This window comes from Schistocerca cancellata, chromosome 2 (genome assembly GCF_023864275.1).
Source record: "Schistocerca cancellata isolate TAMUIC-IGC-003103 chromosome 2, iqSchCanc2.1, whole genome shotgun sequence".
NCBI lineage: Eukaryota > Metazoa > Arthropoda > Insecta > Orthoptera > Acrididae > Schistocerca > Schistocerca cancellata.
The window spans coordinates 666,166,706-666,189,346 of record NC_064627.1 but is presented as its reverse complement, the minus strand read 5'-3'; the positions used below and the strand labels follow the sequence as shown (position 1 = coordinate 666,189,346).

Sequence of the window (22,641 nt, the reverse complement as noted above, 5' to 3'; positions counted from 1 at the left end):
CTTTTCACTGGACAGTTGTATCGAGCAAACTGTATCGTGTAGAATATCCTTGATGCTCTCCTTGTCTTCCAAATAGAGAAGGAGGGCACCTAAAACATAGGTATTGATACATTCTATTTGGAATGAGCATGTTTTAATTTCTGTCCTGAGAGCTGGTGTGTGCCTTCCCATTGTTTCAAATGACAATGAGAAGCATGTGGTACTGGTTTTATAGTTCTGTGTGTTGTCTAGCTGCCTTCCCAAAATATTTAATGTTATATTTTGATGTGCTGTATAGTAAGTGGGTTATCCATTTCTATTAACATTCCTACCACAAGATGGTGTCAGATCAAACACATCTTGTTGTTTTCGTATGCATAGAAAATAGTGTTTCTATGCACTAGTATGTATTATGTATGTAAACCAAATAACCATGACCAACTATATCCTCACCCACAATATCTTTTCCTTTGAAGACATAAACAAATACAGGTTATGGCAATGGGCTTCCGCATAGCACCATCCTGTGCCAACCTATTCACGGATCATCTAGAGGAGTTATTTCTAACCCACCCAGAATCGCAAACCTCTCACCTGGTTCATATTCACTGATGACGTCTTTGTGATCTGGATCGACGGTGAGGATACCCTGTCCACATTCCTCCAGTACCTCAACACCTTCTCCACCATTCACGTCACCTGGTCCTCCTCCACCCATCAAGCCACCTTCCTCAATATTGACCTCCATTTCAAAGATAGCCACATCAGTACCTCCACCCAAATCAAACCCACCAACCATCATCAATCCTCTCCCCTCGACAGCTGCCACCTGTTCTATACTAAGAAGGCCACAGAGGAGCATTCCCCTCAGGACTTAGTAACTTAGTAACACCCATGACTGGAGCAACGGAATCATATTCTCCACTGTGGTTTCAACTACCGCTTGTTGTGGCCTGAAATGAGGAATATCCTAGCAACCATCCTTCCCTCTCCTCCCACAGTGGTATTCCACTGGCCACCAAGCCTACACAATATCCCCGTCCATCCCTACACAACTCGTGCTCCCTGCCCTTTGCCTCATGGCTCATATCCCTGTAACAGACCTAGATGCAAGACCTGTCCCATACATCCTCTCACCACCACCACCACCACCACCACATTACATGAAGAACACATCCACACTGTTCTAACAGGAACAGCATGTGTGCTGCATACTGCACATCTCCTTGAGGTGGCCTGAATTCTATGTGAATTTAGTTAATCACACCCTGCTTTATGAACCACAACTATCCACAAATTTTCTATTCAACTGTTTGCATATTTCAGTCTAAGATAACTTAGTATAGGTTTCTAAAGATACAGTATTTGCTTTTAGTTTTGATCAGTTCAGTATGACACTAAAATAGCTATTTACTACTGCCACTTCACAAAAGCTCAGCACTAGATATGGCTGGTATACATACTTTATTAATATTAATAACATACTTTATTAATGTTAATAACATGATTATTAATGTTGAGTTCTGATTTCATGCAAATTGCCTGTGAATATAAGTAGAGACAAATTTTGCTAGCTACCATGAATATTAAATAATGGTCATATTACTGTCTCACTAAGCAAGAAAAAAGAAGAGACTTACCCATTATGAGCTAATGCATTTATCTGGTTTGTGTTAATATTAAATAGGCTTCACTGACTTGTGTTAAATTTACTGCAAAACTGGACAAAGATATTTCTATTACGGAGTGAGAGAGATAATCCATCCTATTGCCTATTGCTTAGCATATTACCCAAGAACTTTTCTTGTGCTTTGTTTGTATTGCTTACTTCTTCTCATCCTTCAATACCATAACTAAAATTAATATAATTTTTACAGGACAAATTCATTACTTCTGTGCTTCATTATCTGTTTTGGAGATTAATATCAAACACATTCAGTCATTTATGCAAGCTGACTATAATCTTTGATCACTTAGTCTTTTGCTTGACACTTTACTTACTACTTAGATTACATTTTCTTTCCTATTACTATGATCTTAAGATTTTTTTCAGTCAAACTGTTCAAAGGCCCAGGTTCCCCAAGACACAATGACTAATGTTGTTGTTATGGTCTTCAGTCCTGAGACTGGTTTGATGCAGCTCACCATGCTACTCTATCCTGTGCAAGCTCCTTCATCTCCCAGTACGTACTGCAACCTACATCCTTCTGAATCTGCTTAGTGTATTCATCTCTTGGTCTCCCTCTACGATTTTTACCCTCCACGCTGCCCTCCAATGCTAAATTTGTGATCCGTTGATGCCTCAGGACATGTCCTACCAACTGATCCCTTCTTCTAGTCAAGTTGTGCCACAAACTTCTCTTCTCCCCAATCCTATTCAATACCTCCTCATTAGTTACGTGATCTACCCACCTAATCTTCAACATTCTTCCGTAGCACCACATTTCGAAAGCTTCTATTCTCTTCTTGTCCAAACTATTTATTGTCCATCTTTCACTTCCTACATGGCTACACTCCATACAAATACTTTCAGAAACGACTTCCTGACACTTAAGTTTATACTCGATGTTAACAAATTTCTCTTCTTCAGAAACGCTTTCCTTGCCATTGCCAGTCTACATTTTATATCCTCTCTACTTCGACCATCATCAGTTATTTTGCTCCCCAAATAGCAAAACTCCTTTACTACTCTCATTTCCTAGTCTATTTCCCTCAGCATCACCCGACTTAATTCGACTACATTCCATTATCCTCGTTTTGCTTTTGTTGATGTTCATCTTATACCCTCTTTTCAAGACACTGTCCATTCCGTTCAACTGCTCTTCCAAGTCCTGTGCTGTCTCTGACAGAATTACAATGTCATCGGCGAACCTCAAAGTTTTTATTTCTTCTCCCTGGATTTTAATACCTACTCTGAACTTTTCTTTTGTTTCCTTTACTGCTTGCTCAATATACAGATTGAATAAGTACTATTATTTTTAGTTCAGATACATTTTGCTGTTGCCAATGTAATCTGCATACAAGATGTTTTGTTCAAAGGCCCAGGTTCCCCAAGACACAATAACTAATGTTGTTGTTGTTGTGGTCTTCAGTCCTGAGACTGGTTTGATGCAGCTCTCCATGCTACTCTATCCTGTGCAAGCTGCTTCATCTCCCAGTACGTACTGCAACCTACATCCTTCTGAATCTGCTTAGTGTATTCATCTCTTGGTCTCCCTTTATGATGTTAAACTACACAAAGTAAAACTAGATAGTTGACTTACCACCTCATAGTCTTACACCTGGCTATCCATGGAGCAAACAGCTCTCTCAGCCATTTGTCCAGACTGGTGCTACCTCTAGTCCACTTCTCAGTCAAACTAATTCTGTCCAATAAGACTATTTTAAAATCATCCTGAGCCATTAAAAGGTACAAATGAACAGTATCATTACTTCATTTAACAATTATTCAACTGTTGTTTAATGTTTCTGGTGGCCAGCCCACTCTCGCTGCTTGCTCCCTGGTGTGCAGCATTGCAACACTCTGCCTGGCTGGAGAACATATGTACATTCTCAGACTGCAGTCCCAGTGTACATCGTCTTTCTACAACAACATTTTTTCGTGCACAAAACCAATAACACAATAATAATTCAAAGTACTATCCATCATTACCTATCTAACAGACAAAACTACGAAAAGTCCAGGTTGATACCTAAATGATGATACGTAATAAGTTTAGGCAATTCATTTGCCTGTAGTGTGCTACAACAATTTTGTCACCTCACAATCTTCTAGATTTCATGGACTGACCACCAAAAGATACAACACTATAAGATGCAAGATAAGCGCAAAATTACTTGTGGTTGTTAAGCATGAAAGTACTATTATTTTTAGTTCAGATACATTTTGCTGTTGCCAATGTAATCTGCGTATATTGACATGTTGTTCTGTTCTTTCAGTCCATTACCTTTTAGCCCATATTTCATTTTGTCACTCAGATATAGAATATTCATTTACAGGAGCTGTCTTTGGCCATAAAGGTTCCTCACCGACAGCACTGGAATTAAAAGCACGAGCCGCCTTTACTCTTAGTCAGCTTCAGTCATTGTTGCCAGGGGTTCTCAACTCATGGCTTGGCAGCAGATACAAGGATGGGATTTTGACAATTTTCACTGCACTTCAGAGCCCACTTCTCAACAAACAGGTAACGTAAAAAAAGACATCAAGATAAAAAACTTGAAGTTATAATCTTGTCATAGTGCTGAATTATAACGAACACAACCAATATTTATGTATAATAAACATAAATATTTAATGATCATATCAGACTTTTCAGTAGGGTAATTGTTAATAAGAATGTTATGTGCTGTGATCTCATGAATTATAAATTAAAGAATAATTACATCTGAGATTAAAGTAGATATTGTTCAAAATGATAAAAAATCATAAATTTCTCAGTGAATTACATAAATGACTTCTGAAAAACTTACATTTCTTAAATATTAAATTTTCAATTGTTTTCCTATTTTAGATATCAGAAGATAGGTCAAAAATAATTCAGTTTCTTGTAGTGCATTATGGATCAGTGCTTTCTGTTAAGATACATTCAAAACATTTTTGAAGCTTATGATATGTCAGAGGGAGATGACAAGCTTAGCAGTGTGTCTCACCTACATCGTCTACTTCTTTTTCATATTCATCTGTATGATGATGATGAAGTCCCATGCTTCTTGACAGAGCATAGGGGAACGATGTGAGAGACCCGCACCACCATACTAGGCAAGCTCCTAATGGAAGTGTTTTGCCGTTGCCTTCCTCTGACCATATTGGAGATGAATGATGATTATGAAGATGACACAACAACATCCAGTCATCTCAGGGCAGGTGAAAATCCTTGACCCCGCCGGGAATCAAATTTGGGACCCCGTGCTCGGGAAGCGAGAACGCTACTGCGAGACCATGAGTGGCAGACGTTCATCTGTATAGACACAAACAAACCACTGCACTTCAGAAGCATTCATTCTGCTAATGTATACTATGCAGTGTTACATCTGATGGTTATTAATACAATTCAGGGAAATTCAGCAGCGAAAGATTTCCACCAATACCTTTCCAGAAACACAACATGGGTTCATGTACATTCCATGCAATGAAGACTGCCTATATGTGACACCTGTCTGTCAGAATATTAAACGGTTCACAATTTTTTGCATGTTTCAAAGACTTGCAACATATGCTCTAAAATGTTAATTAGGGACTGTTAATTTTGCAGGAGCATACCATTTTGAACTTTTTTTTTCATTCTAAAGGTTTTTGTAATTAAAGTAAGTAAAGTTTTGTATCCAGAATGAATCCTCCATGCTGCTGCAGGTTTGCACTGTTTTGAAACTCCCTGACAGATTAAAACTGTGTACTGAAGTGGGGCTTGAACCATGAACCTTGCCCTTTTGTCGACAATGCTCTTACTGATGGAACTACCCATGTACTACTTATAACCCAGCTTTTCAGCCGTACTTGTACCAGTATCCCTGTCCTCCCATCCAGACTTCATGGAAGGTCTCCTGTATTCCTTTCAGTACTATCCTTCTTTCCAACAGCAGTGCTAGTCTCAAAAGATATTCAGGAGAACATCTACAAAATTGGGAGGTAGGACAGGGATACTGGTGGAAGTACAGCCATGTGGGCAGGTCATGAATAGTGCCCAGATAGCTCAATTAGTAACTGTGTTGCCCACGAAATACAAGGTTCTAGGTTCAAGTAACGGTCTTGCACAATGTTTAAATGTGACTAGTATATGATTTCAAAAAACAGTTTAATTTGTCAGTGACAAGCACAATTATACAATCATAACAAAGTCTGCAGCACTGATTGTGATATGTAAATATTTCACATTTTTCATGTGCTCTCCAAGATGATTGAATAACCAGAAAATCAGAGGTGAGTGTCAATCGAATTGTTATAAGACTGGTGGTAATGTATGGCTCAGAAGCATGGACAGTGACTGTGACAGAAGAGAAATTCCGAGACGTTGGGAGAGGAAAATATTAAGAAAGATTTTTGGAGGAGTGAGTGAAGCAGAGCAATGGAGAATACAGTAAAATAAGGAATTGGAGGGGCAAAAGATTAACATGGTTGGGCCATGTAGAACAGATGTCAAAGGATAGATTGTCAAAGTCTACAGAGGAAATTCAGGTGGCAGAAGGTGGAAAGGGAGACCAAAGAAATGATGGCTGGATGATGTAGAGAATGACTTGAGAAAGGTGGGAGCTAGAAGATGGAGGAAATGAACAGAAGGTCATAAAGTATGAGTTGCAATCATTAGAAGGGTCAAGGCCTTACATGGGCTGTAATGGCTAGGAGTAAATAAGATGGCAGCACCCTCAAAGACACTGCTGTCATTCCATCTTCCATATGCTCCTTCATCGACTGTTATAACTGTATAGCTGCCCCCAGCTATGACTTGAAGATAGACAGAGAAGTACTTTTTGTAATTATAATATGCAGATTTAAGATATTTCTTATGTAGATATGTTCATGCACACTACAGAATTTGTATGAATGCTCTAAATAGCTCACTGTTTTGTCAGGGCTTAGTTCTAAACACAAAATCATTGTGCCATCCAGTCCATTAATGTCTAGAAAAGGATGCTGGATTTACTATGCCTAAGCTGCCAGTCAATTTTTTGGCTGATGCCTGGTGATGAGCCTGACAGACAGTGTGGTTCAAACTGCGTTCATGCTCTTAAGATGCGAAAGAGAGATGTAGAAACCTGGAATGGGGAATAGTGCAGAATGAAGAGTGGTTGAGCAAGATCTGAAAGGGAGAGCACTTCTAAATTTTGTGTTATGCTTAGCAGCTAGCTGTAACTCTTCATTGCAGCAGATGATGATGGCAATGATGATGATGATGATGATGATGATGATGATGATGATACATGCAAATGTGTGCTGTCAAATATGAATAAGTGCTTTCACATCACATCAGTGTGATTCCCAATTGCATGTAAGATGAAGAAGAACTGAAACATTACATAGTGACTCCGAACCAGACTTTAGTCACTATTGTGTGTTTTCTTCGATTAGTGTAGATTTCATTATTAAATCTATTAGTTTTGCTTCAAAACACTATGACTTTATGTTATTGATAGGTATATCTCAGATACTTTAACAACAGAAATGACAATGAGCCAATCAGAATTCTACTGTCTTTTTAATAATCAGTTTGTGGTCGAATTGGGATGTCTGTAAAAGAAAGGATCTTTCTTACTCGTGCTCAAAACAGAAGCTAATAACTTAATGTTAACATAATGTGCTTTGAATTACTACAGACATACTGTGTCGTACAAAGCGTTTAATACTCATATTTTGACCCCCACCCCCCATAGACCGTGCTGAGGTGGGGTGGCTCAGGTAACTCAGAGATTCAGATACCCATACCATAGGTGTAACAACAATGAAGAGGTGTCTGCAGGGAGGCCAGACAAACATGTGGTTCCCGAAGAGGGGGAACAGTCTTCATCAGTATTTGCAAGGACAGCAGTCTGGATGATTGCCTGAACTTGCTTTATAAAATTAGCCAACATGGGCTTGCTGTGCTGGACCTGTGAACAGCTGAAAGTGAGGGTAAACTAGTCATCATTTTTTTTTCAAGTGTGTGTAGTTTTTCTTTTTGGTTATATGATGATGATGTCCTCTTGGGTGAAATTTTCCAGAGAAAATAGTCCCTCATTTGGATCTCTTGGCAGGAGGATATTGTCATCAGGAAAAACAAAAGTGACATTCCACAAGCCAGAACAGATCACTTACTGGGGTATGGTGGTTAGATAATTTAAAATGTGTGATTGATAGGTTGACATTAGATATAGAGGGAATTAGTGAAGTGTGATGGCAGAAAGAATGGCACTTCTGATCAGGTAAGTGTTATAAATACAAATTAAATAGAGGTAATGCAGGAGTAGGTCTAATAATGAATAACAAAATAGGAATACAAGTAAGCTGTTATAAACAGCATAGTGAATGCATTATCGTAGCCAAGATAGACATAAAACCAACTCACATCAAGTTTATGTGCCAACTAGCTGAAGAGATTGAAAGAATTATGATGCTATAAAAGGAATTATTCAGATAGTTAATAGATAAGAAAACTTAACTGTGATGGGGGACTGAAATTTGATAGGAAGAGAAGGAAAAATAGTAGGAGAATGTCGACTGAGGAAAGGAATGAAAGAGAAACCTCACTGACACTACTTTGTGCAGAGCATAATTTAATCATTGCTGACACTTAGTTTTTGAATTATGTAAGAAGCTTGTCTGCATATGGAAGAGACCCTGTGGATACTGGAAGGTTTTAGATTGGTTGTTTTATGGTAGGACAGATATGAGAGTTTCAAAGGGAACATTAGGCAAAGTTTGACTGAAACAGAGGAAGGGAAAACAGTAGAAGATGGATGGACAGCTTTGAGAGGCAACAGAGAATCAATTAGGTAAAAAACCAAAGCCTAGTAGAAATCATTAAATAAAAGTGTGGTTTGAAAAGTTCTCAGAATGGAATAGAAAAAAAATGCACTTACATCACTGAAACTTTTTTTATTTTTCAATATAGTCTCCTTGTAGATTAATGCACTTTGTCCAACAGTGTTCCAGTGCCTTGATGCCATATCGGAAATGACTTTCCTCCAGGCCTGTAAAATTATTGTCAACTCCAGCTATCAGTTCTTTGTTTGAAATAAATCTGTCCACAAAAAAAAAAAAATCAGTTTTGGGAAGAGATGGAAGTCTGATGGAGTTATATCAGGTGAATAAGGCAGGTGTGGCAACAATCCATGCCTTAGTTCGTGTAATTCTACTTTGTCCATTCTCCTGTGTTTTTGATCCAGCATCAAGAGCCACGCCCATCTTGAGGATAATTTTTTCATTTGTAATTCTTTGTTAAAATGTGATATGTCTTTTCAGATGACATCTGCCAAGCATGACCAATTTCACTCACTTTCAGTCGGCGATCTTCCTTGACCATTTTGTGCACTTTTGCAATAATTTCTGGAATAGTGACACATCTTGGCCGACCACTGCATGGATCATCATCTAAGCTCTCCCGACCAAATTTAAATTCATTTGTCTACTTGGCAACAGTTGAATATGAAGGAGCAGAGTCCACCGGTGTATTCTGGAAATTAGCATGAGTGTCCTTTGCTTTCATACCTTTCACTACTTAATCATTCTATTCTTTCCATCTTCGCAAATCACTATATGGGAACAACAATAGAGCCACGTCTCTTCCAAGAGCACTGACGTGGCTCGTATTCACAGGCAACAGTCCAATGAATATCATGTGAATGACTTGTTGCACTAGTGCTGACCTCTTATGGTGATTCTGAGAACTCTATGAACCACCCTTATAACATATGAATGAAAGCACTTAATGAGACAGTAACTTTTAAAGATGGGCTTAATTTTTGGTGAATTCTGCCCTGAGTTAAGTGAAGTTGGCTGCTTACCTCAGGGTCAGAGGGATATGTAGCATGACCACTTCTGGGTTAGAGAATGAGAATGCTTGTCTTCCAGTACTGTCAACTCGTACTGAGCAGCTGGTGTGGTATAAATTTTCACACGAAAATAACGTGGAATTGTGAATGTGCGTTGCACAGTCAGTCACCCTCAAATGCAAGAAATGTGAAATTAACTTAAGGCTGTTGTAATATAACACATTGAGTACAAGAAAACACATTCAGGATGCTTAGTAGATATTTGTGATCATGTTTCATGTTGCATAATGCATTTGAATATAAGAACAATTATTGTTATTAATCATCTACTCAAGTAGCCAACACCACAACTTTGGTGTCAGAGAACGGTTGATACAAAGTGTTTTGAACTGTGACGACATTTAACAATCAGTACTTGATGGCCAATGGCCAGCTTATCACTTCCTTACTATACTAGTCTGTTGGGGTTCATAACACTCCAGTTTATGTGGGTTACTAGTTAATAATAAGATGAATACACAAATGGCCCAAGGTGCTGCTGCACAATGTCAGTATTGGCTCTTCAGCAACAAGGTTTAACGACCACTGCTGCAGGAGCATATAAGATTCTGGGAAACATAGATACCATGCAAAGGAAAGTTAAAGATACCTTTGGGGAAATGAGAAGCAATTTTATGAATATCAAGAGCTCTGATGGAAAGCTAGTACTAAGCAGAAAAGGGAAAGCTGGAACGTAGGAGTGTATAGATGACATCAACAAAAGTGATTAATTTAAGACAATATTATAGGAATGGTAGAGGAAGTAGACAAAGATGAAATGGGAGATGTGATACTGAGAGAAGAATTTGACAGAGCACTGGAAGATTTAAGTCAAAATAAGGCCCGTGAAGTGGATAAGATTCCGTCATACATATTGAGATCCTTAGGAGAGCCAGCCATGACAAAACTATTCCACCAACTCTGAATATCTGAGACAGCCAAAATACCCTCAGACTTCAAGAAGAATGTTATATTTCCAGTTCCAAAGAAAGCAGGTGTTGACAGATGTGAATATTATTGAAATATTTGTTTAATAAGGCCTGGTTGCAAAATACTGACACATTTTATGTACAGAGTAATGGAAAATCTGGTAGAAGCTGGCCTTGGGGAACGATAATTGTGGGTTCTGGAGAAATGTAGGAACACACGAAGCAATAGTGACCCTATTACCTTTCTCAGAAGGTAGGTTAAAGAAATCCAAATCTACATTTACAGCATTTGTAGATTTAAAGAAAGCTTTTGACAGTTTTGACTGGAAGACATTCATGAAATTCTGAAAGTAGCAGGGATAAAATACAGGGAACGAAATGTTAATACATGTTGTACAGCAACTAGACTGCAGTTATGAGACTACAGGGGCCTGAGAAGGGAAGCAGTAGTTGGCAAGGGTTTGAAATATGGCTGCAGCCTGTTGCTAACATTATTTAACCCTAGAAACACCAAGGTATTTTAGGTTACACGGAGCACCAACCAAGGGCAAATTTTGCCCGTGTTACAATAAGTTGTAAATCTTGTAATGTGTTGTAATATGTATTTATTTTATGTAATTCTGTTTCCATTGAGACATTAGTTTAACAGGAAATAGTGACAACATAATTGAAAGCTTAATTTTTTAACACTCATAGGGTGAATATAACAACCAAGAATGGTCAAATCTTGGTCAATGAAAGTTTGTGTAAAGAAGATAAGAAGGTTTGTAATTGAATACAAAGGCTGTCTAAAGTTTCTATGCACTCTTTGATCTATTAACTGAATAATACAGCTTTGTTATTGAGAGAAAGTTTCAAAAACAGAAATGAAACCACTTGCTAAAATACATGTTATTGTACATTGAAAACTCTCGGAAGACCCTTTTCACTTGGAGAGAATATTTTCACTTACAGATGACATTTACCTCATGCTCACAAAATGGTTGATTCTGAATGAGTCTTACACAGATGGTGCCCAGAGCTTCCACATGTTAACTTGGTTTTTGTGATGTTGTGTCTTGCTCTCTGGTAACTTGCATTCTTCAAGCATAAGTAGCACCTTGCTTTCCTAGTTGGTTCTTCATTTGCAGCAATTTTGTTTGCCTCTAGTTTCTTTCCTAGGATCTCTCCCATCGTGCAAATAATAGGCAACTGGAGTCCTTTCAAATCCATGGCACGCTCTTCTACATATGGTTTCAAAAGTTCATAGCCTAATTCATGGAGATACAGTTTTCCGGCGTTTGGTTTCCCTTCATTCCATTTAGGCGCATTCATCTCGAACAGTGTGTGAGTTAACTGCAGCTATATCAAGTAGGCTGTAGAACATAGACAGTGGTCATCTTCTCATACCCCTTTCTGTAGAGTATGTCCTAACCATTTGATCTATGGTATCCACTCCTCCCTTGGTGGAATTATAGTACAGGCTTATGTGTGTTTTCTTTTTTGGCGTATCAACTTCTACTCCTGCATTACGATGTTGTGCACACAAAATCAACAGATTTTTCTTTGGTTTTACCTTTGTGATGTAATTATTACTGGTGGCTTCTTAGAAGATGCAAATTTGGAGGAATACAGCTCTCTGCCTGCTATCGTCTCTGCCAGAATTACAATGTCAACAGGAAACCTCAAAGTATTTATTTCTTCTCCCTGAAGTTAAATTCCATTTCCAAATTTCTCATTGCTTTTCTCCGCGGCTAGCTCAATGTACAGATTGAATAATATTGAGGATAGGCTACAACACTGCCTCACTTCCTTGTTAGCCAATGCTTCCCTTTCATGTCCTTTAATACTTATAACTGTCATTCAGCTTCTTTACAAGCTGCAAATAGCCTTTTGCTCCCTGTGTTTTTCCCCTGCTGCCTTCAGATATTTAAAGATTATATGCCAGTCAACATTGTCAAAAGTTTTCTCCAAATCTATAAATACTGTAAAGGTAGGTTTGCCTTACCTTAACCTGTCTTTTAAGGTAAGTCATGGTGTCAGTATTGCCTCACGTGTTCCATCATTTCTCTGGAATCTAAACTGATCTTCTCACAAGTTGGCTTCTACCCTTCTACCAGTTTCTCCATTCTTCTGTAAATAAACTGTGTCTGTGGTTTGCAACCATGGCTTATTAAATTGATAGTTGGTAGTATTCACACGGGTCAACACCTGCCTCCTTTGGAATGAGAATTATTACATTCTTCTTGAAGTTACAATATTCATTCCACCTTGCAGCTTCCCTTCTTTGCTTAGTATTGGTTTTCCATCTGAGCATCTTGATATTCATACAGCTACTTCTCTTTTCCCAAAAGATCTCTCTAATTTCCCTAAAGGCAGCATCTGCCTTTCCCTAGTCACGCACATATCTACAACAATACATTTGTTCTCTAGCCATTCCTGTGTAACCATTGTGCACTTTCCATCACTCTCCTTATTTAGACATTTCTGTTCATTTTTGCCTGCTTCTTTTGCTCCTTTTTGTATTTTCTCCTTGAATCAATTAAATTCAATATCTCCTGTGATATGCAACAATTTCTACTAGGCCTAGTCTTTTTCCCTGTTTGATCTCTGCTGTCTTCTCTATTTCATCTCTCATCACTTAGAAATAACACTCTGTTTCATCATGTAGAAATAACACTCTATATTTCCACAGTTCTATTTTAATACAATATAAACCAGTGTCTTTCTTCTTCTTTGTAACTTTCAGAGCTTCCGTCAGTTAACTTATATCACCATCATCCAGGTCTTTCATGTCATTTAGTTCAGCTAATGTCTGAATTGCACTCTTATCACACCATAATTTTTTGTAGTAGTCTATCCATCCCTCATCACCTATATTACTGACAAATGTACTATCCTTTTCTTTTGCACTGAGTTTGTTAATCACTTTAAACTGATTGTATTGCTAATAAAGCATTCCCACGATTCTGCGTATAGTTTACAGGTTAAGTGTTTCACATTAATTCTTTCCTCCTTATATGCATTATAGCTTTCATTTGTGAGATTATTTATGTACAGGTTGAAAACTTCTTGTTTTTCTTTTATTGCTGATTCCATTTCTTACTACTCATTATTTCCTGTGTTTCCATTTCTTCCCCTGTACCTCATTAGTTACAGTTGTTTTAAGTTTTTTGATTCTTCTTCCAAGTCTTGTACCATTTCCAAATTTGCTAATGTTTTTATCATCTGAGCTTGGTATAGATCTCTCATACTGCTATCTTCCAAAAGGTACACCTTAAAAACTTGTTGTTCCTTTAGTTCCCCAGTTGCTTTCTTTGATGTTCTCCACATAGATGTCAGTTATTGACACTGATAAGAAGTAATCTAATCCAATATCTTCTTCTTGATAAACTGTGGTATCTCTAACCTTTTCAGGAAATTTCTCATTTATTATTGTATAACATATAACAGATGTATATAGTGTTGCTAGTCAGCTAAATTTGATTATGTCTTTCTTCCTAAATAAGCTATTGGTCATATTTGGATGATTAAAGGAAGCAGATCTTGTAGCTTTTTATTTACATGTGTTTTCTCCAAATGTGCCTAATATTTTTGGAATTGGTATATTTCTAATTGTAGCATTGAGATATCTCATGAGTACAATTGATTTTTATTGTATCTGTTTAATGTCATTTGTGATTGTTTATCCAAGGTTTTGCACTTGTCAGTTTTGCACTCTTCAGGGACATATGACACTATTATTGTTAAGAATCCTCTTGGACCTTTCATTCCTACCAGCAACCTGCTTTCATTCACTTATTCATTGGTCAGTATTTCATCTTACAATTTTCTTCGAATATAGACGGCAACACCTTTACTTGCTCTTTGCTCCTGTTGTACTCCACTGTAGGTCATTATATAGTCATCTACATATTTCCACATTTTCTCCTTTGTGTCTGTAATTGCCAAAAAATCTGTTTCCTTTTCATTCAAATGTTTATCTAATTCAGTGTCCTGTCCTTAAGAGCAATTCCCCTAATGTACCAGCTGCAACTTTCCAAGTTTCATTAAACCATTTCCTCTTATTCCCATTATTGCCCATATCATATCACAGTAATCTGTCTCCTCTTTCTGAGGATAATTGAGTACTGTAAATATGTTTATTGAGTCCCTGAATGGGACATAGGCCCATCACATCTAGGACTGGTGAGGGGGCTGCTATCTCTGAACTTTACTGGCCACTGCTTGTAACTCAACTGGGTGAGTATGGTACAGCATTGCTGTGCACTTGATGCCATGGTTATATGACCAATACTTGGTCGACAGAGCCTCACCTGCTAGGCAGTGTGCACCCTGTGCAGGTGAGGTTGACAGCTGGATGAGAGAATCCTGTTCGTATCATCAACACATTGAATTAGTAGGAAGTCTTTCATGAAGTTATTTGTTTGAAGTGTAGCCTTGTTTAAAAGTGAAAAGTGAATGATTAGCAGTTCAGAAGAGAATAGAAGCAGTTCAGAAGAGAATAGAAGCTTTTGAAATGTGGTGCTATTGAAGAATGCTGAAAATTAAAGGAATAGATTGCATAACTAATGAGGAGGCACTGAATTTAATTTGAGAGTAAATAAGTGTATGGCACAACTTGACTAAAAGAAAGGATTAGCTGATAGGACACATTCTGAGACACCAAGGAATCATCAATTTGGTTCTGGAGGGAAGCATGGGGGCTAAAAAATTGTAAAGGCAGACTGAGAGACAAATAGGATAAATAGATTCAAATGGATGTAGGTAACTGTAAGTGGATTGTACAGGATAGATTAGCATGGAGAGGTGCCTCAAACCAGTCTTCAGACTGAAGATATTATCATCAACAACAACAACAACAACTCACTGTGAATACTGCATATCTCAGATGATAGCATTATATTTATGTATGAAGTTGAATTTGAGATTATTCAGAATGATTTGTTGTCACCTTCAGAGAATGACACCAACAGCAGCAACCAATCTCATCAGTGTTTCAAATTTCTATGAAGTAAAAAAAAAATCATTTATCTCACCTATCATAGAGTTCTCTTATTTACATATTTGAAGCTGAAACGAGATCATTCCTGCGTCACTAATTTGTACAATTTCGAGCAGGAGTTCAGTGTAAGTAAGTGAATCAAAAATGTGTTTGGCAATAGAGGTTTCTCCTTCTTCCATGGCCATAGTCTTACTATTATTGTTTCAACAAATATGGAAGTTAAAGATATTTTCCACATAGTGGAAATCTTTGTGTGTGCCCAATAGGAAAATGTGATTAGCTTTCAGAGAATGATAACACCTGCTGCCATATTCAGTACAGACATGAGATCGGCAGCTGTTTCTAAGACCATTAAAAATTGGAGGTGGTGGGAAAAGCTGCAGTTGGTAGGGATAAGATGTGCACTGTTTGTTGCTCACTCAACTGATTTTTCATAGGTTTTATTCTGACAGATCAAAGTTGATACTCAACATTAGAACTAATGATAAAATCTGAACCAGCATTCAGCTGTATCTTGTCAGGGAGGTTCATTCCAGTCCCCCTTGCTAATTTGTGAAAGCTGCAGTTTGTGGCAGACAACCATCCTCATTATGAAGAGGAATGTGTGATGCAAAAAAAACAAAATTGTGTGTGCCACCAGCTCTAGACTGAGCAGAAACTTTTATAACATATGAATTGAATACTCGGGAAAAACTACTTTGATCATTACTAAAATAACTGCTATGTGTAGAAAGTACGAAATTACGCTTTTTTACTTAAAGCCAGTATTACCGTATCAAATTTTTTGACAATGTTGGTTTGCCCAGTATATTTGACATAACATAATAGGAAACTTCTGTCAAATGTTGCCTTTTGTCAAATTCATTTAATTAAATTAAACAATGGAAAATCCAGAATGGAATATAACAATATTAGAGAAGGAAAGTTGCTGCTCACCATATATCGGAGATGCTGAGTCGCAATAGCCACAACAAAAAGATTCACACAATTATAGCTTCCAGCCATTAAGTCAGCAGTAGATACACATACACACACGTGCACACAAACACAACTCACACAAACGTCTGCAGTCTCAGGCAACTGAAACCACACTGCTGTGTGGTTTCAGTTGCCTGAGACTGCAGAAGTGAGTGCGAGTTGCATTTGCACAGTGTGGTTTCAGTTGCCTGAGACAGCAGACATGTGTGCTTGTTGCATTTATGTGAGTGTGTGTATGCGTGTGTGTATATGTGTCTGCTGTTGACAAAGGCCGTAGTGGCGAAAAGCTATAATTGTGTGAATCTTTTTGTTGTGCCTATCACAGCTCAGCGTCTCTGCTGTGTGATGAGTAGCAACTTTCCTTCTCTAATATTATTTAATTAAATCTGTCTTCTGACCTCAAATTTGATCAATGAAAGTGATCGTCTTCTGTTTACTGCAAGGACAAACTTAACTTCATTAGTTAAATGTTATTATTTATTTGTTTATTTTGCCTCCAGCAGCTAACGGCCATTTAGCCAGCTAAATGTATATGCAGTACAAAACATAAATTCAAGACATAATAGTAATACAACAAAGGGCTTCAGAAGCTCACTGTTGATTGATATCCACGTAAGATATTTTACCATAGGTTTAATGTACTGTTTATAAACATGGATATAGCATTTCTGAGGTGCGTATCCTGCTTCATAATGTGAGGAACCACTTTGCTGAGTGCATAGTGGAATGTACTCTTGCCATATGCAGATAATTTTTATACAACTTTTCATTCTCTGTGTTGAACCCCAGTAACAAATTTGTTGAGTGCTTTTATCATCTCACTGTGACACCCAAGGCTTCACTCAAGTATGTTTCCTTTTTTTTTTCATTCTTCTTCCAAATGTAAACGCAAGGTCCATAGGAAAATAAGGTTAGGCAGTAAGCATTCTGGGAAGCTGGGATGCTGACTGACGCTGTGACACCACTATTGAACAGCGTCTGCCTCAAAAACAGTGCTATAGCATGCAGGCCGTGCATGTATGCAATGTATTTGTGGTATGTTTTAGTCTCTACTGGAATAATGAAATGTAAATTGTTATTCCCATATTGCTAGAACATTATTGCTACAGTCTGTAACTTCTACAAATTTTAAACAGACACTGCTGACTTAAAAAGATTCAAGCCCCTATCGAATCAAACCATCCGAAAATAAGTGCACAGTATAGTCTACATTTAAAGTTTTCTGTCAAAATAAATGCAATTTTCCAAGTTGCCTCAAAGGAAAAGTTTTAACAAATAAACAGAGGTATACAGCTAATGCTCATTTTCATTTTTTGTGCATCACAAGCTTAAAACAACTTCAGTTAATAGGTAGACACTGTCGTGTACATTAGATCAAGAACTTTTTGATAGCACTGCAAAATACGATTTTACTTACCATGCCTACTATTCAACAAAGTTAGGAAATAAGTCAAACCTTGACACCATCAGTCTTGAAATCTTGCTAGGTAGTTGTCAAACAAATGCTGTCAGAGGACCTTCTGTCTCTAATCTAGGTTCATGCAAACTTAATTTCTGAAAATACTGTTGATTTGTACCCTAAGGTGATAACAAGTGCCACTTCTTTGCTTTGCAATGGTGAGCTGCCTCTGTCTTCTTTGCCTTGTCTTTTGATGACAGCCAGAATAATCAAATAAAAATTTTCATTCTGGCATAAATTTTTATTGTTTCTGGGTGAACAGTGGGGAAACACTCAGAAAGTATAGCACACAGGTCCTTAATGGTGCCACTTTTCCTGGACAAATTGTTGTGTCCTTGGATCTGGGAAAAAATTACTTCAAGTTTGCTAGCTGTTTCAAGCCAATTTTTTGAGGGTACAAAGAAATCCCTGCAAGAAATTATGCCCAGCCATCCACTTCATGTGTCCTCTGGCTTCGTGAGTAATTTGCCAGTGGATATGGCCAGTGATCTGTCATGCTGTCTGCTCCAGTATGCTATGTATCCAGTAAGATAATTGAATCCTTCGACACTGCAGTCAGAAGCCAATCTGCAACTGCGAGATCTAGGTCTTCGCTCTCCTTCTGTCCTTCAGCCATTGCCAACGCCTCAGACATATCTGGCTGGATGCTGCCAAACACTGTTGCAGTCACAAATCTTCCTTCCTCACCTGGCTCAACAGATAATGCATTTGAAAGAGGTATACAGCATGTGTCCACTCCCAACAACAACGGTCTTATCCAGCTCTTTATCACAACTGGTGATGGATGATCATAAAATGTTCAGGGCCTCTTGGAAGGGAAAAATTCTCCAGACAGGCCCAGAAGTAACCGAACAGTTTTGAAGATGCTTTGAAGAGCCAACATGCAAGTTCTTGCAGCATTTATAAAATTTATGTAGGCATTGTTCTTGGGCCCGTACCAAATCCATAGGCTAGTGGTTTATTACTTTCGTGACTCCTTGAACTGAGCACACTGAAGAACTCATCTGCCATCAGTATGAAATCACTGGTGTGTCCTTCTTCAGGCATTAAATAGCGAATTGCCTGTTCAGTTGTTTGAGATAGTAATTGAGCTGCTGGGCACACTTGCTGTTGTTCTCTGCCCTTCACTGTAATTTGTTACTGAGATAACTAAGGTTATATTTTTATCTTGCTACTGTCCAAAATTAACAGTTTCTCGAACATGGATTTTGTAACTGCCTTGTTTTCCAACGTAATGCCGTGATCAAATAAATGGATCTTCAAGAGTTTTAGCAAATGTAGGATGCCAGCAAAGACCCACAAACACTTCAGAGGATCACTTGGGTGCAGAAAACAAGTGTTTTTGTGGGTAATGCCAAACTCTTTCCAGACAGAAGTATTCTTTGCACCCATGTCTGCTACTACAGCCATGACAGCAAAGAAAATACTGGCCAGGGAAACAATTATTTTGGTCAAGAGTACCACTGTCATTTGAATATCAAAATTGAAGTTGATAGGATGCTTCCAGGTCGCAAACAACACTCGCACCATAAAATGAGGACATTTCTATGGGGTCCAAGTATCCTGTCATCTTGCTGATCATAACAAATTCTGCTATCAGTGTTTATTTCATCAAATGACAAAACACAAATACATTCCCTGTCAATCAGTATTCCAGCCTGCAATTTCATCATCACTAAAACATCCTTCAAAATTGGCATTACTAATGCAAGGCAAATTACATGATGGAAATGCATCACTCTTCAGCACTTATTTCCATGGTAAATTTAGCAGTTCCAAACACAATTCTGTGTCATAATCAGTGTCTTTAAATTGATGAGAACATATTCTATGATATGCAACATTCACGGCATCATGAAGCATGCTGTTGAAATACATGAAGCATAAGTTCCATTCCTTTTGTGTTGCAGTTATTAGAATTACAGCCAATGACAGTACAACCTGGCATTGTGTGCACACACTAAAAACACTTCCAATTGCAAATCACTCCCTAGATGAAAGTAACAACACAAAAATGACAGCACTCACAAAAAAGCACAGCCTCCAACGTACAAGTATGGACACAATGACAGAAACATACTTGCTTCTGCACAGTGCTTTCTGCACCCCCCCCCCCCCCTCCCCAGTATAAACACAGTGTAGTTGTAGTGAATACAACTGCAAAGCATGGTAACAAGTCTTCATTGGCCATTCTAAAAGAAATATGACAAAATATTTGATAACAACGTAATACCCCTTTTTCCTCCACTACAAAGATCTTAGTAAAAGAAATATGGTAAACATTCAATCAAATGTCTTTCTCAGAGAAATTTGATAGTTTAATACCAGCCTAAGGGAATGTTTAAAGAAATGTACTTTTCTTAAAAATTCTAACTGTGCACTGAATTGGGACCAAAGTACTTTTAAAGTTATATTTTACTAGTCAAGCTTTCCAAATTCACAGTGCATAAAATATGAAGAACTGAGATCAAGCAGAAATCCTGCCTAAAAACAAAGCTTTAATTTATTATAAAGATACAACTCTTTACAGAGTTCTTGAAGTTAACCTTCCTGAGAAGTTAAAATTGTGTACTGGACTGGGGCGGAAACCCAGACCTTTGCCTCTTGTCAGAATCACGTCCGGGAACACCTCAAGGACCAGTTACCTCTCTAGTGGTCGAGACAGTAACATACTACCTGTTAAAGGCAGATACCAGATTCAAGTCCTAGACCGACAGACAGTTTTAACTTCTCATGCAGCTTTACTTGAAGTCCCTCATCACCGCAGAGCAAAAGTTTTTATCTAATTGTTCATAAATTTATAATTAGTTATAAGTCTTTGGTCAGTTCCCAAGTATATATGTAGCCAAGTCATTTTTCCACCTAATTAATTTTTCACGCCATCTTCTCACTCTTTCTAGAAAATTAACATATTTCCATATTTTCGTACACTAGAGTTGTGAACAATAGAATCTGTATGTAGAAGTAGACAATTTTTCTGCACCTCTTACAAATATGTTAACACCAATAAGTATAATAAAAATTGTGATTTTTTGCATATATTAAAACTGAATGCTTCAAAACAAAGCATAAAACTGTGAATACTCAGTAACAGGCCTTCTGCTTGTGTAACGTGTCATGTACAAAGCAAGCACATAAATCAATAAATAAATGTACTATACTGAAAATGTTTTGTGTTGATCAGTAATCCCAGATATATTTCACCTAGAGCGGGGCACACCTTTATGCTGAAAGCTGACAATAATCTTAATCACCACCACCACCTTATTCTTCATGTTCTTCTTCTTCATCCTTTTATTCATATTCTTGAAACACAAGCCTCTCTATCTTCTCCAGTTTGCACACCACCCCTCTGTTACTACTCTGGTCCAGTCTTCTCCTCTCTTCTGAATGTTACCTTCCACTCCTTTTAGCTACTTGTTCCTTGTCTCCCCCATTCTCTTCATATGCCCATTATATATGAATCTAAGTTCCTCAATTTTCTCGTGTTGGAGTTCCTAGTGTGTTAACTCCAAAATCTTTTCGTTTCATCATTACTTGTTTTTCCTTCTGTTTGTTGTACTTCTCTTGGTTTGCCAGCTTTGATTCTTTCCTCTTTTACTTTGCATTAAATTTTTCCAGAACACTGTTTTCACAGTTCACCTGCAGACATTTTTCTCTCCCCATTTTCTGCTCAATCACTTTTGTAGATATGTGTGTCCATATATCCACGCCCCCTTTTTTTAATTACAAAAACCATTGTTTATATCCTCTCTGTCAGTCTACAGTGTTTTAAATAATGAACTATTATTTTATTGCAGCTTGCATATACTCTTCTGGATATTGTTGCTTTAGAGCTCTTTCCTGAATGCCTGACTGGAGAGCTGTCACCTCAACCTATGGAAAAATAAATATCACAGGTATATTGAATGAAACATTCCACTTTCTGAGACTGCTCATTTTGTTGCTGGTGACTACAAATGTACCTTTGAAAGGTAATCAGGAGTGTTGCATTTTCCATGCAAAACAATACTCAGATGATGTGAAAACAATGTTCTTTTGCATTTGCTGTCATATAATTAAATACTGTAGTTCCTTGCCATTTGGATGAGTATCAGTTTACGTTTATTTTGTTGACAAGTACCTACACACCAAAGTTTTGGAAGCATTTATATTTCAGACTGGTTGTTATTATTGTTATATATTTGCAGAGAGAATATTTGTTGTTATAATAGTGTTAATCATAATGTTCCAGAAACTGTTGATCTTAAAAAAATTGTTGTAAAAGGCATACTATTGAATTAAGTTTGAGCTTTTTACATGCAAAATTTGTTATTTATTACTGTTTTATGTACACATCTTACCTACGTAAAAAAAATCAGTTTATTGGAAAATCTAGCTCTTTATATAGTTTTTATATGAATCTCTCATTTTGTTTCACGCAGATATTTATTGACTGTATAGGAAGTTATTTTTTTTTTTAAAATATTTGTCACCCTTTGACCCTGAGTCCGCTATTTCTGCATTTTGCCATTTCTACTTTGTGAAATTAGAAAGTAGTTATATAAAAAATTATCTTCAATAAAAATGAACTTTTATTTTTTACTGATCAATTTTTATTTTCTAATTTCCCACATTAGATTTTGCATATACACATAGGAAAGAAAGGAAGGAATAAGGGTTAGTGTGTGTTTGAGTACTTTAATCAGAATTTTTTGTTTAATGGGTTCTGCCATGTGATATGTTCCTTAAACAACCCCAACATCACATATATAGTGTCCTCAATGACTAACAGAAACTCTTCAGAGCATCCACATTACCCATTGAGAAAG

At 37.5% G+C, this 22,641-nt stretch overlaps 1 protein-coding gene across 2 annotated transcripts in view; it reads left to right on the top strand.

The window, feature by feature from the left end:
- Positions 1-22,223, top strand: part of LOC126162372 (sorting nexin-14-like) — a 217,551-nt gene extending 195,328 nt beyond the window's left edge. The window contains exons 18-19 of one of the 2 annotated variants that reach the window (XM_049918827.1): positions 3,979-4,163; positions 21,631-22,223. In XM_049918827.1, the coding sequence (XP_049774784.1) occupies positions 3,979-4,163; positions 21,631-21,720 (275 nt within the window). In that variant the 3' untranslated portion in view covers positions 21,721-22,223. The remainder of the gene's footprint in view (positions 1-3,978; positions 4,164-21,630) is intronic. The other variant, XM_049918828.1, reaches the window with a different exon arrangement.
- The last annotated feature ends 418 nt before the right edge of the window (positions 22,224-22,641 follow it).